Genomic DNA, 17,846 nt, shown 5'->3' on the forward strand with positions numbered 1-17,846 from the left:
TACATTCACACTTGTAGGACTTTAAAACTAATTCCATGCTTGTAGTACTTTAAAAAAGTAACAAAATGCAATTCCAGATAAAAATCAGGCAAAAATAGGGAATGCAAGCAAATTGCATGCTTTAGAAAATCTTCATCTAAGCAAGAAAAGACAAGAATTCAAACACAAAAAGCTATTTAAAGTTTATTTTTTAAACACATGCATTTTTTTAAAACTATAATTTACAAAAATTTGTCTTACACCAAATTAAAAAAGAAAAATACATGCAAAATATATTATTTAATACATTAAACTTACCTTAGCCTCTCTAATAAATCTACCACCCACGATATTTGTATTTTCCAGAGATGGTTTTTTATTTGCGAGAGATGTATAAATATTCTGAAAAAGAAGCAAATATAATAATATAAAATTTCTGCTACAAGTTGAAAATTACATCTGCAATTTTTAAAAATGAAATGTTTTGCCATAAATTTAGTTATAAAATTTTTAAATTTTCATTTAAGAAAAATATACTAAGCTAATTTTGCTTTTATATGGTGAAAACAGTTTGGAATACAAGACTTTACGAAAGAATAAGAAACAACTTGTTCTCCTAAATAAATCACTTTGCAAACATTGCCACAATGTTTGGTTTTGTTAAAATTATGAGATTATCATGAAATCACATAACTAGAAGACAAAAATCTATACCAATGCATATTAGGACTGTTAATAAGTGATAAAAGATTTATATTATATAGTGGTTTTTTGCATATCTTTGAAAAAGATCTTTCATACAGGATGTATCATCAAAATGGATATATTTGATTTAAAATACTAATATCTCATGACTGAAAGAGCAAGCCCATCTCTAATATCCATAAACTTTTTCACACTCATTTACATTTGTTATGAAAACATTTATAAAGTGCATATTTCATTTCTTTTAACTCTTTCTGCATTGTGGGCACTAAGAGGGCTTCTTTTTTATCAAGCCTATTATGGGTTCAGCCAGATGGCGAGTGATGGGGCCAACATATCAGGTCAGACCAGATTCGATCCCGGGTCCTCTAGAGCAGTAGCCTCCACCTCAACCATTCAGCCATCTGGCCATCTTTGTTTTCATTAAAGTAACAAAACTAATTTTTCTCATTTATTTTAATAATTTATAAGAGTTTATCATTGTTATTTGTAATAATCCTTTGAATGCTGTTTCTCTCTTTGCATCAACAGTTTTGAACAAAGGTATACAAGCTTTGCTATTAGATATGATATTTTTTATTGTTAAAATATGTATTAACAACTGCATATTAAAAATCAATTACTATATAATGAGTAAATTTGAAAATGTTATTTTAATAACAGAAACAATCCCTTAAAGCATTAGAATAAAGCTTTTTACAAGTTAATTTATTGAAAATGGAATATTTTTGGCTATTATATCTATGCATATTTTAATATTTTTTTATTTTCACCTCTAAAGTTAATTTAATTCTTGTTTGCTTGTAATAAATATCTATTTGATAAAGTTGTAATTTTTCAGTTTTAATCCAATATTTCATTACATTCAAAAACTTTGAAATTTTATAAAGTGATAGCTGCAAGTACAGTATCTGTTATATGGGTTTAAAAGATTATTTTTCAACAAAACTAATTTTTTCCTTTTTATTTGTGGAAATTGTATTAAATCAATTCTGCTTCTAATTAAGCTACAATTCTCATTTTTGCATGGTTTTAAATTTATAAATAGTATTTTTTAAAAAGCTTCCTAAATGTTATAAATGATTATTAAGTTACATTCTTAAACATAAAATTCTCTAAATATAATAAAATAGAGACACTTTATTATACAAATATTAGAAAAACTATAAAAAAATTTTTAATAATTTTTAGATAGTATCACTTTTAATCTACTTAAAAATTATTTAATGGCATAAAAATGAAATCAGTTATATTTCAATTCATTTTAAAAATACCTTATGCTGAATAACAAGATTCTCCAAATTATCTAGATTGCATGGAATTGGGGCTTGCAGTTTAGATTTTAAGAGTTTTTCTTTTTCAGTAATTTTTGAAAGCAATGTAGCTTGCATCTCTGGTAGTTTTTGACTTCCTTTCTTTGATGGCTTGTCATCTAAAAATTTTCAAAATAAGAATTCAATTAATGCTTTTTTTTTTTTTTTTTAGTGATAATCTATTATTGTTGCTTTTGATAAACTTATATATTTTCCTAGAGATAACATCAATNCATCTTTCACTTTAAAAAGTTTTATATCTATAATATTATTTTTAATAGCTGTCGAAAGTTTTATTTTTTCATTTGTATCTTTTTTAAGAATTATTCCATGTTTTTTATCAAAATAAATGTTCGGACTAATTTCAACAAATTCATAAGTTTCATTAATAATTATTTCACTTTTTTTAAATTCTGGAGTAGAAGTTGTGATAATTGTCTGTCTCGGTTGAATTTCTTTCATCTGTAAATTATCGATATTAGATTCAATTTTAATTATTTTAGTACCTTTTTTATAAGGTTCACTTTGAATTTCTTCATCTTCAAATTTAATAAGTTTTTCTTTAATTGCATCATTAAGAGTAACTGTTCTTGATCTCTTATTATCATGGTAATGTCCCGTAGAATCTAAGATTCCTTTTTCTAATGATCTTAATAATGTAATGGTTCTCTTAGAACCTGGTTCTACTACAGATGCCGATTTTGGATTGATGATACCCATTTTAATTGTTTCTTCAAATGAAACGAGTCTGTCAGTACCTGGAATGGTGAATAATCCAGAGGTACTGTCAAATAAATTTTGAGCAATAGCTTCTTTTAATGACCAGCCATCTGCAGGAAGTTCTAACACATTAGTTTGTTGAGTAATGACAGAATCAACATCTCCAATATCAATCTGTTTTATAGTTTTTTTATCTGTTACTTTTTCAAAATATTCCTGCTCACTTGTTATAATTTGTTCCTTTTTAGGTGAACCTGGTCTTGCCGAGGGCTTCTGTATTGATTTTGGCTGTTTCAAAGGTTCTTTTTCCTCGGCATTTGATTTTATTTTAGAAGGTTGTAGCATTTCTCGCACCGGTGAAGTGCTTTTCTGAGATTTTGGTATATTAGATTTCGATGGTTGAATCGGTTTATCAACTTCTTGTGGCTTTCCTTCTTTTGGAATAGTCTCGGGTAATTTTTTTATTTGGGTTGGCGATTCTGATAGTTTTATTTCCTCTTCAGACTGTACAATACTATCACTTATGGTTTGTGGTATTTCTCGAATAAACTTTTCTGATAAAACTTCTTTAGTGCTTTCTAAAGTTTCTTTTTTAGTTACTTCATTAATTACATCATTGGTTATTACTCCAGCTGTTTGTTTTGGTTGAAAATTATCAACAGTTGAAGGTTCAGATGTTTTACTTACTGGAACCTTTGAAGGCTTCTTCTCAGTTACAGTTTCTGGAATCTTCTCTGCATTAGTTGAAGTATCTGGCAATTTTCTAGAACTTGGAGATTTTGCAGCAGGTTTCTCTTTGCCTGGAATTTTACTAGGAATACCAGAAACAGGGCTTTTTAATTCTTTAGGTTGACTGCTTATTGTAGTTTCTTTTGTTTGTATTAAAAGGTTTTTATTATTTTCAACCTCGGTTATGAATTGTGTTTCAGTAGATATAGTAGAAGTAAAATCTTTTTCATCAATGCATGGTTTTGGTTGAATGTTAGTAACGAATGTGTCTTTTGATGAATGGACTACTGTGGTTTCTGGAACTTTTTTATCAATGGATTTTGGTAACTTAGACTTTTCTGAAGGTATATCTTTCTGAGTTGGTTTTTTCTTAAGTACAGGGGATTTTTCAGTTTCTTTCTTTGTTTGTGATTCAGAAACAACTGTTGTTGTTGATTGTGTGAAAGAAACTGTATCTTCTGAGGTTACTGGCCATTGAGAAGTCAGTCCTAATAAACCTGTATTGATTGCTTCTTCCAAAGGTAATATTTCACCAGTTATTGGATTTTTAAATGTGCCTTCTGTTTCATTAATCAAACCTTCTTTCATTGCATCTTGAAAAGTTATTTTTACTTCTGAATCTATTTCTTGATCAGAAGGTATAACTTTAGTTACTGTTTTTGTAACAACAGCTGTCGTTACCACAATGTTTAAGAGAGCTTTTAAATGAGCTGCACCTTGAGGAGTTATCACTCCTTTTTCAATTGCATCTTTCAGTGTAAGTGGTTTCTTTGTGCGAGGTTCTCGTAATTTACCTGTTTTATGATCCAGAATTCCTTTTGTAACTGCTCTAATGACATTCAATTTATTTCCTTTTTCGTCTTTTATTTCAACATCTTTAGTTAACATGTTATAAATTTGAGGTTGTATCAACTTTTCTTTCAAAGCTTCTTCTAATGTAATATATTTGTGAGGACTTTTTTTGAATTTTCCCGTGTTGGTATTTATTATTCCTTTAGAAACTGCTGTATTAAAACTTACTTGTTCACCAGATGAAGGAATCAAAATTCCTTCAATGTCAAATATTGACTGATATTTAACTGAAGCAACTAAACCTTTATTTGCACACTCATGGAGTGTCATTGTTTCTCCAGTATTTGTATCTGTAAAAATTCCTTCTGGAGTTAAAATTCCTTTTGAAAATGCCTCTGGTAATGTAACTAATTCACCCGTTTTAGATAAGATGATGCATTTCATTTCTGAATTAAGTAATCCTCTTGTTACTGCTTCTAAAACTGTTAATTTTCTACCTGTAAATGGATCAATAATTTTTCCATTTGTATCTAAAAGATTCTGCTCATAAGCAGTCTTTAAATTTAAAGGAGAAAATATAAGGTTTTTCTTTCTGGCTTCAATTAATGTCATTTTTGTCATGGTTTTCTTATCTATAAACCGTCCTGTTTGAATGTTTATTATTCCTAAAGAAATTGCTTCAGGTATGGTTACAAGTTCTCCTGTTTCGGTATTCATTACCTCTCTTACATCAGCTCGAATAAGGTTTTGGGAAAGAGCTTCATCAATTGTGATCTTTTCTCCAGAATCTTCATCTATTATTTGTCCTGAATATTCGTCAATCATACCATTATCTATGAATTCCGAAATTAAATATCCAGTTTTTCTTTCATCAGATGATGGTACTCTTAGCAAACCTTTATTAAATGCTTCTGGCAAAGTCATTACTTTTTGTGAGATTGGATCTTTGAAAAGTCCTGTTTTCTCATCTAAAAGACCTTCATCTACTGCTTCTATAATTGTTAAATCAGTTATTTTGATTACTCTCAATTCACTTAAATAATTTATTTTATCTTTTTGGACTATTCCAAGAGAAATAGCTTCATCTAAAGTAATTATATTGCCATTATCTGGATTTAAAAATACGCCTTTATCTACATCATATATATTATAATAAATGGCTTCAATTAATGTAATTTCAGTTTTGGTTTTGGGATTTATTATTCCACATAATGATAATAACTGTGATGAAAACTTTTTATCAATGTAATTCTTATTAGCTGCTTCTTTGAAATCCATTTCTTTACCAGTTCTTGGATCGATGTATTGCCTTTTTTCCAAATTTATAATTCCTTCATCAATTGCATCACTTAAAGGTAACATTTCTCCTGTTTTTGTATTCAAAATGCCTTTTGTATTTATAAAACTATCATCTGATTTTCTAGTACTTTTAACTGCTTTAAATTCTTTTACTACAACTGAAGAAGTAGTGTATTTTTCAACTAGCGATGATTCTTGAGAAGGCATTTGTTCATATTTAGAGTCAGTTACTGATTGCTGTTCTGCCATTACAATATCCGATATTGGAATATTTACATTATCTACTTCCATTGGTTCTGGGGAAATTGTTTGTTCTAGAACATGATGGAATGTCTTCAAAGTAAGAGGAACTGTTTTGGTAATTGTAACTGAAACCTGTAAAAGACAAGAAGGAAATATAATATTATCATCAGTTATTCAATATCTAAAATTAAAAATTATAATAGTTTTCCTTCATTTATTTTTAAGGACTTTATGTAAATTTTTCTATGCCAGATATTTAAATAGAAAATAACACAATATTTTTTGAAGATACATTCTACTGATTCAAAAAAAAATCTTAATCTAGCACATATCTTAATTTTCCAGTTAATTAAATTAAAATATTCATATTTTATTCAATAATCATAAAGTAAGTTACACATTTTATGATCATTGAATTTAAAAACAACTTGATTTAACATTAAAAATATCATATTTGCTTTCTTTTTTTTAATTTTATATTTTATATTAAATATAGAAAAAAAACACAAATATGCCCAAAACTAATTAAAGGAATAAAATTATTTAGTAATACAAATGTTTTCATCCAATTATAACAAATGTTATCAGGTATATCTGTATATTTTACTGATTTTTGGGCATATTTGTGTAGGCTTTCATTTCATACAACTAGTTTTTGATTAAGTAAATGTATTAAATATATAATTTAATAACTGAAGATATAATTTTAAAATATTTTATTTGCTAAATAAAATACTTTTTAAGTTTTTTTTATTTTTATACATTAGTTTTAAAATATTAATGGATTAAAAATTTCATGAAATAATCACTTTATTTACCTTGCTCCCATGTCTTGTAAGAACATCTTTTAATCCATTGATATAATCTAGTATTGCATTTACTAAATCCTTATATTGTTGATTTAAATTGTCCAATTCTTGACTGACATTATTAGCACCAGATGTAAGTTTTGCTTTCTTGGATAAACTAGCATCAAGACTTGGATGTACTTCTTCTAAACTATCTTTATAGTGCTTCAGACGTAAATCATATATCTGCATGAAATAAATATTCTCAATTGAACATAACTATTCAGTTTTAAATAGCAACAAACATCAGGCAAACATGAAATAGCAGTAGCTTGCAATATCCATTCCAGGCAATTTTGCAGGCACAAAAAGAAAAAAAATTGCTTTGGGAAATGCATTCATAAAAACAACATACCGAAAGCAAGCAAAATAAATAGGCATGCTACAAACCATCACCTTGACAGTTTCTCACAAAACATAAATTCTTCCAATACAAATGATACATTCACACTTGTAGGACTTTAAAACTAATTCCATGCTTGTAGTACTTTAAAAAAGTAACAAAATGCAATTCCAGATAAAAATCAGGCAAAAATAGGGAATGCAAGCAAATTGCATGCTTTAGAAAATCTTCATCTAAGCAAGAAAAGACAAGAATTCAAACACAAAAAGCTATTTAAAGTTTATTTTTTAAACACATGCATTTTTTTAAAACTATAATTTACAAAAATTTGTCTTACACCAAATTAAAAAAGAAAAATACATGCAAAATATATTATTTAATACATTAAACTTACCTTAGCCTCTCTAATAAATCTACCACCCACGATATTTGTATTTTCCAGAGATGGTTTTTTATTTGCGAGAGATGTATAAATATTCTGAAAAAGAAGCAAATATAATAATATAAAATTTCTGCTACAAGTTGAAAATTACATCTGCAATTTTTAAAAATGAAATGTTTTGCCATAAATTTAGTTATAAAATTTTTAAATTTTCATTTAAGAAAAATATACTAAGCTAATTTTGCTTTTATATGGTGAAAACAGTTTGGAATACAAGACTTTACGAAAGAATAAGAAACAACTTGTTCTCCTAAATAAATCACTTTGCAAACATTGCCACAATGTTTGGTTTTGTTAAAATTATGAGATTATCATGAAATCACATAACTAGAAGACAAAAATCTATACCAATGCATATTAGGACTGTTAATAAGTGATAAAAGATTTATATTATATAGTGGTTTTTTGCATATCTTTGAAAAAGATCTTTCATACAGGATGTATCATCAAAATGGATATATTTGATTTAAAATACTAATATCTCATGACTGAAAGAGCAAGCCCATCTCTAATATCCATAAACTTTTTCACACTCATTTACATTTGTTATGAAAACATTTATAAAGTGCATATTTCATTTCTTTTAACTCTTTCTGCATTGTGGGCACTAAGAGGGCTTCTTTTTTATCAAGCCTATTATGGGTTCAGCCAGATGGCGAGTGATGGGGCCAACATATCAGGTCAGACCAGATTCGATCCCGGGTCCTCTAGAGCAGTAGCCTCCACCTCAACCATTCAGCCATCTGGCCATCTTTGTTTTCATTAAAGTAACAAAACTAATTTTTCTCATTTATTTTAATAATTTATAAGAGTTTATCATTGTTATTTGTAATAATCCTTTGAATGCTGTTTCTCTCTTTGCATCAACAGTTTTGAACAAAGGTATACAAGCTTTGCTATTAGATATGATATTTTTTATTGTTAAAATATGTATTCTGTTCTAATAGCTTTTAATATAAAAATTTGATTCTATTGCTAATTTTAATAAATATTCTGAATAATGGAAATAAATCAAATGTTTAGTATGTGTGCATATATATATATATATATATATTTTGTTTTGTTTTTAGAATAGTTTTTAAGAATTATTATTTTTTAATTTTTTAATTATTTTTTTACTTACTAATGCAGAATCTAATTCTTTTTCAGCATCTTTTCCAGAAACTGAATTTACACTTCTGAGACTATTAATTTTCTGTCTTGTATCTATAATCCAAGAATTTTCATTTTCTAATTTATTCTTATAAGTTCTTAATAATTCTGATGATGCTTCACAACTTCTCATCCTATAAAAAAATTGAGTTAACATTAATATCATATTTAATCCACATTAAGAATAAAATGTAAACTGAAACAAAAATAAATCAAATAAATTTAAAAAGAAATAGCTATAAATTACCAAAATAGCTTTCTTCAAAATAATTTATAAATATATTCTTTAAATATATTTGCTTCCTAATAATTTTTAAACTACTAATTTATCATTTAAAATTTTTCATATTTTTAATCAAAGAAATTGTATCCCTAATGATAAAAAATGTGTTTATTTACATTATTATAATTTACTTTTTACTGAAAATAATAAAAATATAGAAACCCATAAACTTTATTGAATAATATTAAATTTATACTGTATTTTATAGAGCTTATTAATTATATTTTAAACACATATATTTATAAAATGCAAACCTTTCCACCACTTGTGAACTGGCATTATTCCACCTTTCTGTAATTTTATGGATATCATTAATTAGTTTGTTAATATCTGTGTTGCTCGTCTGTTTGATTCGAGTTTTCTGAACTAGTTGTTTAAGGGTGTTGATATCTTCATTAAGTCGATCAACTGTATATTGACTATTCTGCATGTCAGATTGCATGGACTGAAAATTAAAAAAAAGTAAAAAATTAGTTACGAAACAAAATATTTAATTTTAAAATATTAAATATCATCTTACTACGATTATATCATAAAAATGATACGTATATTTAATATTTAGGAAAAATTAACTCTTCATATAACATAAATTTTATTTAGTCTATTCATATTTAAAATAGTCTAATCACAATTACAACTTTTATTACAATTTAAATTTATCCACTTAGTTTCACTTTATGTAAAAAAATTATTACAATCTTTTATTAATTTCTAATATCAGTGCAGAATTTTGGATAATTTTTATTTGTATTTAGTCAAAATTCAAATATGGAATTAAATATCTTTATTACTTTTAAAATTACAAAAATAAAAATTTTTCAATTAATGACACACAAAATTCATTTTGTTATTTATTCATATTAAGAATCTCACTTACCAAAATCTGAGAATGAATTTTCTGCAAAGAATCAATTTCCGAAGGCAAATTATCGTGGGAAGCTAACTGAATTTCAAAACTCGATATTATTTGTGTCGTCTCTTCAAAACCATGTAAAACTATTTCCACAAGTTTTAATCTGTAATAAATTAATTTTTAAAAGTAAAATAAAAATAAAATTTATTTTAAATTATTTAAGTAAATCAAAGTTTATTAATATTATCATAAGAAGGTTATTAAAATTAAAAAATAGTAGTTAATTAGGTCACAAAATTTTTCTTATATTTCTATTTTTGAAAAATGCAATTCTAACCATTTTAATTCATATTGTTTTATTGGAATTTTATGAAATATTTTGCAAAGAAAACTTTTTACAATAAGAAAAGAAAACATTTTACAATAAAAATTTTAAAATAAATATAATACCTTTCAACATATTGATTAGACATGGACCATATATTCTCCCATATTTGAATAATATTGTCATGTTTTGTTTGTAATGTTGGAGTCTTCCTATTAAGAGAAGCATAAATATGCTTCATTTCTGATATTTCTTGTTCTAAATTTCTTAATGATGTTTCAAATTCCTGAAATATATTATTGTAATAATATAACAATTTTAATAACTTTATTATAACAATATTATTAATTTTAATATAACATAATTGTGAACAGAAAAATATTAAAATCATTATTATAACAATAATCTTCTAATTAAGAAATGTAAATACTGATAATCTAATTTATATATATTTTTAAAGTATAATCCAATTTATAGTAAATTTGAAAATGTTATTTTAATAACAGAAACAATCCCTTAAAGCATTAGAATAAAGCTTTTTACAAGTTAATTTATTGAAAATGGAATATTTTTGGCTATTATATCTATGCATATTTTAATATTTTTTTATTTTCACCTCTAAAGTTAATTTAATTCTTGTTTGCTTGTAATAAATATCTATTTGATAAAGTTGTAATTTTTCAGTTTTAATCCAATATTTCATTACATTCAAAAACTTTGAAATTTTATAAAGTGATAGCTGCAAGTACAGTATCTGTTATATGGGTTTAAAAGATTATTTTTCAACAAAACTAATTTTTTCCTTTTTATTTGTGGAAATTGTATTAAATCAATTCTGCTTCTAATTAAGCTACAATTCTCATTTTTGCATGGTTTTAAATTTATAAATAGTATTTTTTAAAAAGCTTCCTAAATGTTATAAATGATTATTAAGTTACATTCTTAAACATAAAATTCTCTAAATATAATAAAATAGAGACACTTTATTATACAAATATTAGAAAAACTATAAAAAAATTTTTAATAATTTTTAGATAGTATCACTTTTAATCTACTTAAAAATTATTTAATGGCATAAAAATGAAATCAGTTATATTTCAATTCATTTTAAAAATACCTTATGCTGAATAACAAGATTCTCCAAATTATCTAGATTGCATGGAATTGGGGCTTGCAGTTTAGATTTTAAGAGTTTTTCTTTTTCAGTAATTTTTGAAAGCAATGTAGCTTGCATCTCTGGTAGTTTTTGACTTCCTTTCTTTGATGGCTTGTCATCTAAAAATTTTCAAAATAAGAATTCAATTAATGCTTTTTTTTTTTTTTTTTAGTGATAATCTATTATTGTTGCTTTTGATAAACTTATATATTTTCCTAGAGATAACATCAATATAAAAATTGTAGAATTCTTTAAAAATAAAAAAATAATCCATAAAATTTGGCTTAAATTATAACTATTCCAGTATTTTTCATCTCAGAACTTCATTTAAAATTTCTACTCACAAGCTTCAATAATTGCAATACTGATCAACCAGGCTAATCGAGATTCTATGTAATATAATAGCTTTTTCATTCGTTTATTTTAACGTACTAAAATAAGTTTGTTGAAATATAGATAATTTTCATCAAATGAATATAAAATAATAAAATACTAAAGAAATATTGATAAACTGAAAGCTTAACATAATAATATTAATAAAATTAAATTCTAGAATCATAGTCTTTGTTAAGATTACACTTGCTCAATTTTATATTTGATCTTTTTCCAAAAATTCAATTTTTAAATTTATACAAATATTAAAAAGTTACAAAATAAATAATTACATTCTTCTGAAGTGACCTTCTGTTGTAAATCTTCAATTATTTTATTGCAGCTCTTCATTTCTTCTTGAAGACGTTTCAAATTGGGATCATCTTGTGAACCTTCAGAAAGTAATATTTGTGCATCTTCGTTAAGGGCTTTAAGAATGGATTCTCTTTGACTGATTTCCATGTTACGAAACTGAAATTAATTTGGTAAAAATCTATTTCAATATAAAATTTATAGAAATATCACCAGAAATAAAAAAAATTTAGAGTTGAAGGAAGAGCAAGTCATTTAATTTTAAATGCTTAATTTCCAATTTAAAAAATTTTAATTTTAATTTTAAATTGACAGTTCACTAAATAAAGTTTCAAGTTGAGTTACAGGTTTTTACTTAAATTTTGTAATAATTAATCTTATAATTGAATACTAGAATTTATATTCTACAATTCTAGCTTATACAGTATAATAATAATACAGTACAGCATTGATTACATGAAACAATTCAGGACTGGTGTTGTTCAGATAATTGATTTTTCAGATAACCGATTATGTACTAAAAAATATATTAACCTATCCCATGTTGAAATTCGTTCAAATTCTGGCACATCCTTAAGTAACAGTGCTGCCGGCTAAAACACACACACCAACAAAAATAATATTGGAGTAGCCCAAGACATAGCCAAATATTGCAGTGCCACAGCACTAGCACAAATTTAAATTTGCCGACTGGAACGCTTTTGGTTAACCGATGTTTTGGTTGATTGATATTCGGATAATCGATACTCTACTGTATTATAATATGCAGATATTTATTTAACAACAAAAAGTTGTTCTAACATATAACAGTTTTAGCTAATCAATGATTAAGTTAAATATGATATGGACATAAAAGCATAAATAGAAAACTTCTTTGCCTTTTATTTGATTTACATATCTTCACATAAAAGTATGCAAATCAAATTTAACTTGATGTTCTTGATTAATATTTAAGATTTGGGCCTTCTAATTGACTGATCAATAGCATATTGTACAAAAAGCAAAACATGCATTTACTTCTCATTATTTCACTAGAAAATAATTGATAATCATATTTTATTTTTAAAAAACTGCAAAGAATATCAATTAAGTTATAACAATAAAGCATATCAATAAAATTTGATATTTTTTTGAAATTACTGAATTTCACAGAATTTTGTATTTTTCTGGAATTTACAATTTTATGAAATGTTCCTCTCCAAGAGCTATATTTAAACTCAGAGTTAAATATACAGTTTAGACAATAGCACTTACTTGAGTAACAGTCCACGACTTGACGACTTTGATGGTAGCAAATATTAAATGCTGACGAAGTTTTTGTTGCTTGATGGTTCCCAAATTAACTATTGATATATATTGTTTCTGCAAACTAAAAATAAATAATTTTATGAATTACAGTAAATTATGATTTTAATGTCTCTTTCATAGCATTATTATTGTTATTTAAATTCTTCATTTTTTTTTTATCCAGTCATTACAAACACTTGTACAGATCCAATTGATGGTTTAGAATGATATTCATGTAATTAAAAAAAAGAGAAATTCATATTGTTTTTGTAAGGCACTGAAATTTTAAACAATTCAATTTTATTTGTAAAACAACATAATTGTCTATTTTCGAGTCCTAATAATAAAAAAAGAGACCTAACTAAGTCTTACTTAATTAAAAAAAATCAATGTTTTTAAGATCTGTCTAAATATTTACTTGTTACAAAATTTGGGAGGATATTTATAATGATTCTTAAAGTAAATGTCAAACAAATAAAAGAAACAAAATAGTAAAATAAACTTGTAACTTTATCCTGAAAAATAATAGTACAAACATAATTTTATCAGACATAATTGCATTACGCCAAAGCAAAATTTGTCATAGTAAAAAGTATGTGTAGAATTTGAATCATAGGAAATTGAGTCTATGATGCAAATTTAATAGTAAAATAGAATAGAAAAAGCCTGATACCAATGTAGAGAGTTTCTTAGAGCATTTCAACAGCAGACTTGATTTTGATGGTGTCACTGTCACTAAAAATAACAGCATTGTTATTATAAATCAGAATAAAAGATAGAAAGTGACATTGAGTGGAACAAAATATAGTTTCCCAAACCAAAGAAAATTCAGCTTGAAAAAATTCAGATAACGTTATTTTGTCAATGGCAAAATTATGATGGCATAATGAATGATTACCGAAGCAGATTACATGTAGAAACTCACAATATGCAGAATATGGTATATGGTGAATTTCTGCAAGACAATTATTCCTCACGTAAAGTGCTCTTTGTTCTTCTATTCTAAAGTTCTCATTGTCATTACTTAAATTTAAAAATATCTGGTTAAAAGTTTTCTGCCAAAAACAAAAGTTATTCTCAAACACTCTAAATTTGATTGACTCCAGCAAACTTTATATTGTTTGCAAAGATTACATTGATAAAGATAAATACAAATTAAAATAAATTCAATTATTATTTATAGTTTTTTTTTACAATAAATCTCTAATTATACTTTAATTTATAACAGAAAAAAATAATTACCAATTTGCTGTTCATTACATCAACAGTATCTTGAAGAATTTGAAGAGATTTCGTTGTTTCAACCACTCTTTGTTCTGAAACAACATGTCTTTGTTTGGTAATTTTACGTTCTTCTACTTTAAAGGAACGTGTGGATAAAGGCTGGAGTAGCTGCGTTTGGAAAATAAGACGAATACTAACCCACTGTTCATGTAATTCTTGTGTTCTAATAAATTTTTAAAATATCATAAATTTAGTTTTATTCTTTAAAACATTAAAAAAACTTTTATTTTATTTGAGATTTAGAATTAAATTTAATATTAATATTAGAAAGATAAAAATAGAACTATAATATTAAAATAAGAAATAAATTTTAACAAATTCATGCACAATTTAATCAGCACAAAAGATTTAAAAATTATATGGAGTATGTNTACAAAATATTCTGTAATTTGTGGCTCAGCATATTTATTATTCTGTAACAAAATTTTTAATATTTTAAAATTTATATCATATTAATTAAACTATTCCTAAACATAAAACTTACTTTTCTGCTAAATTTATGGCTTCAATATTTGGTGGTGGTATAACAAAACAAACAGATGGAACCAATCCTTCGACACCAGAAGAATTTCTAACCTAAAAAAATATAAAATGATTTTAATTATTAGAAAAAAAAAATGATTAATTTTATTACTCCTTAAACAGTTAAATAAAACTTTAGTACTTACCTTCCATTTTGTTTTTCGACTATTATCTAATAATTGGAACCTTTCATCTTGTGTAATATTTATCTATAAGTATAATCATCAATTAATAAGCTTTCATTTTAAAAATTCATTATTAGAAATGTTTTCATTTCAATTACATTTTGTTGTTTATAACTGCAAACTGCAATCACTGTTGTAGGTGATGTTATCGACTGATTTCGTTGCTTTAATGGCACAATTGTACTACTTCTGTTAATGAGTGAAGTAATAATATCTCCGTAATGTTGTAGGTCAGTTCTTAATTGTTGCATTTCTTTAAGCAGACGTTCACCTTCATCTATTGAAAAATTTTGTTTGCTATATGTGCTATTCAGCTTATTTTCTGTTCTTTTTAACCACTGATCACATTCTTGTGCTTCTTTCATAAACTGAAAATAAAAAAAAATTATATAATTAATAAATATATTTTTAGTAAAGTGTAGTAAAATATAAATATATTGTAGTATATATTTTAAAATATAAATATATTATAATGTTAAATAATATATTTTAAATTTTACTTTAACTATACATATGTTAACATTTTAACTAAAAACATTTATAGTTTTTGTAAAATATATACAGTATTTAATTTTTTATTTGATTTCAGTTCTAAGACTTTTCAGATTTTCTATCATTTTATGTAATTTTATTTTAAATTTTCAAATTACTGATATAAAACTAACTATAATTACTATTGTTTTAAATTTCATTACTTCTTTTTCCTTTTCTTTATTTGAATTTTTCAAATTTATTTATTAGTCAAAATAAAATTACAAGATTTCATCAAAAACTTCAAATAAAAATTTATATTTCATTAATTTTGATGCTATACTTCACTTTAGTCTTGTTTTATGCAAGGGTTGCATGTCAATGAATACAATATAAAATAAAATTCTGTGTAAATTTGTGCTCCACCCCAAATAGTCCCAGACGATTGCCTAGGCATTTATATAACCATTTACAATTAACAGAAAAACGTTAGAATGTGTTTAAAACGTTATAATTATGTTTTTACTATATTAAGTGAATTTCATAATAAAAACAGCCAGCATATGCATTAAGAGCTAGAATTACTCCTATACATCTAAAAGTAAATCTAACCATTTGGCATCTGCAAAACACAATTCTGTATATCAATCACATATTAAACAAGAGCCTATTGTTTATATCAAAGCACATGTATTACTAATATTTTCATTTGACTCCAATACAATAAAATATTTATTTTTTATATTAAACATTGTTAATTTGTCAATCACAGACTAACACTTAAGTGATTTTGATTAGATAAACATCAAATATTTTAATATATTTTTATGTTTATTATATGTCAAATACAGATTATAATAAATCGTTTTGAAATTATAGAACACTAGAATTAGTTATATATTAAATAATGTTAAATACCTGATGATATGCCGAAGTATATTTCAAATGGCTTTCTAAGCAAACTAACAACTGTAACAACCATGACCATTGAGTTTGTAGAGTTGTTAGGAATGTCTGTAAATAGAAAAGCATAAAAATTTATAGATAAAAATTAAAAAATATCTCAAATTTTCAGTTTAATAAAAAAAATCAATAAGAATATATTATTTATATTATTATTAACATTTTTTTTACAGATAATGTCCAGCAGAACAAGAAAGAACGTCCTCTTTAATAGGGTAACCATAGTTTTTTCAGCAAATCCAGGACACGTCAATCTTCACTTTTTAGGGTACACAGTAGCAGCCTACATGTATAAGTATTGTCAAATAGGTACTATACTGTACATACACATGCCATGGTCTGTATCATGACTAAGACCTAAACATTTTAATTTTGATTAAACTCATTCGCTTCAATCAAATAGCTCTCCTCCAATAGGTTTATAGCTATTTACTTTTGGTGCTTTTTCAGCTATATATTTTGTCCACATTTTAAAATTCGGCTCCTTTGGCATTCCTCAATTGGTTACTTCATAAAAAATTACCTAGAAGTGTGAAGACATTGGACACGTCCCCTGGTGGAAAACTGTGACAACAACAATATTACAGTAACCACAAGGAAACAAAAAAACAGACACAAATGAGGACAAGAATCTTTTCTGGGAAAGCTTCATTGCTGGGGACAGAGGGTCAAAAATGAGGCTGTTCTAAGAAATCAGGGACTGATGGTTACCCTACCTATAACAATCTCTTAAATAAAAGCATGAAACAATAACAACAATGAACATACCACACATAAACAAACAAATTTTACATAACTATGTGCAGTTTAACATATTTATTTATCAAAATATAGAATAGTAACTATCTAACATACTTTTTTACACTTTTATACTTTTATCATTATAGTTATAATATCAATCCTTGGACCAGTTTATGATACTTAAATTACTGAGTTTCCTATAAGAACTAATTAGGCCAAAACAACAGTTTCAATACAGTTATTACATGTTGAATTCTTCTACAGATAAATATAATTTGTTATTTTTTTTTGTAATTATATAAAATCTACCTTCAAATATTATTATACAGCAAGAGAAAATAACATATACCAACATATACCATATTTACACTTTATTCTGCATTAATATTTAAATCAAAGAAAAAGATTTAATGACGACCTGAGAAATAAATTGCTTATAATTAAGCTAAGATATTCTAGGAATTGAGATATCTATCTTGGAAAGGACTTTATATTTCTACACATTTATATTGAAGATATCTTTAAAT

At 25.4% G+C, this 17,846-nt stretch overlaps 1 protein-coding gene across 1 annotated transcript in view; it reads right to left on the reverse strand.

Annotated features, from left to right (window-relative positions):
• Positions 1-17,846, reverse strand: part of LOC111621247 — a 155,151-nt gene that overhangs the window by 78,525 nt on the left and 58,780 nt on the right. The window contains exons 22-35 of the mRNA XM_023363328.1: positions 16,534-16,629; positions 15,243-15,512; positions 15,106-15,168; positions 14,922-15,013; positions 13,121-13,235; positions 11,848-12,025; positions 11,144-11,301; positions 10,152-10,312; positions 9,726-9,864; positions 9,103-9,293; positions 8,537-8,699; positions 7,366-7,449; positions 6,599-6,814; positions 2,309-5,912 (exon numbers count right to left, since the gene is read on the reverse strand). Of these exons, the coding sequence (XP_023219096.1) occupies positions 2,309-5,912; positions 6,599-6,814; positions 7,366-7,449; positions 8,537-8,699; positions 9,103-9,293; positions 9,726-9,864; positions 10,152-10,312; positions 11,144-11,301; positions 11,848-12,025; positions 13,121-13,235; positions 14,922-15,013; positions 15,106-15,168; positions 15,243-15,512; positions 16,534-16,629 (5,530 nt within the window). The remainder of the gene's footprint in view (positions 1-2,308; positions 5,913-6,598; positions 6,815-7,365; positions 7,450-8,536; positions 8,700-9,102; positions 9,294-9,725; positions 9,865-10,151; positions 10,313-11,143; positions 11,302-11,847; positions 12,026-13,120; positions 13,236-14,921; positions 15,014-15,105; positions 15,169-15,242; positions 15,513-16,533; positions 16,630-17,846) is intronic.

Source organism: Centruroides sculpturatus, unplaced genomic scaffold, assembly GCF_000671375.1.
Source record: "Centruroides sculpturatus isolate CEXI.00-Female unplaced genomic scaffold, Cexi_2.0 scaffold283, whole genome shotgun sequence".
Taxonomy (NCBI): Eukaryota; Metazoa; Arthropoda; class Arachnida; order Scorpiones; family Buthidae; genus Centruroides; species Centruroides sculpturatus.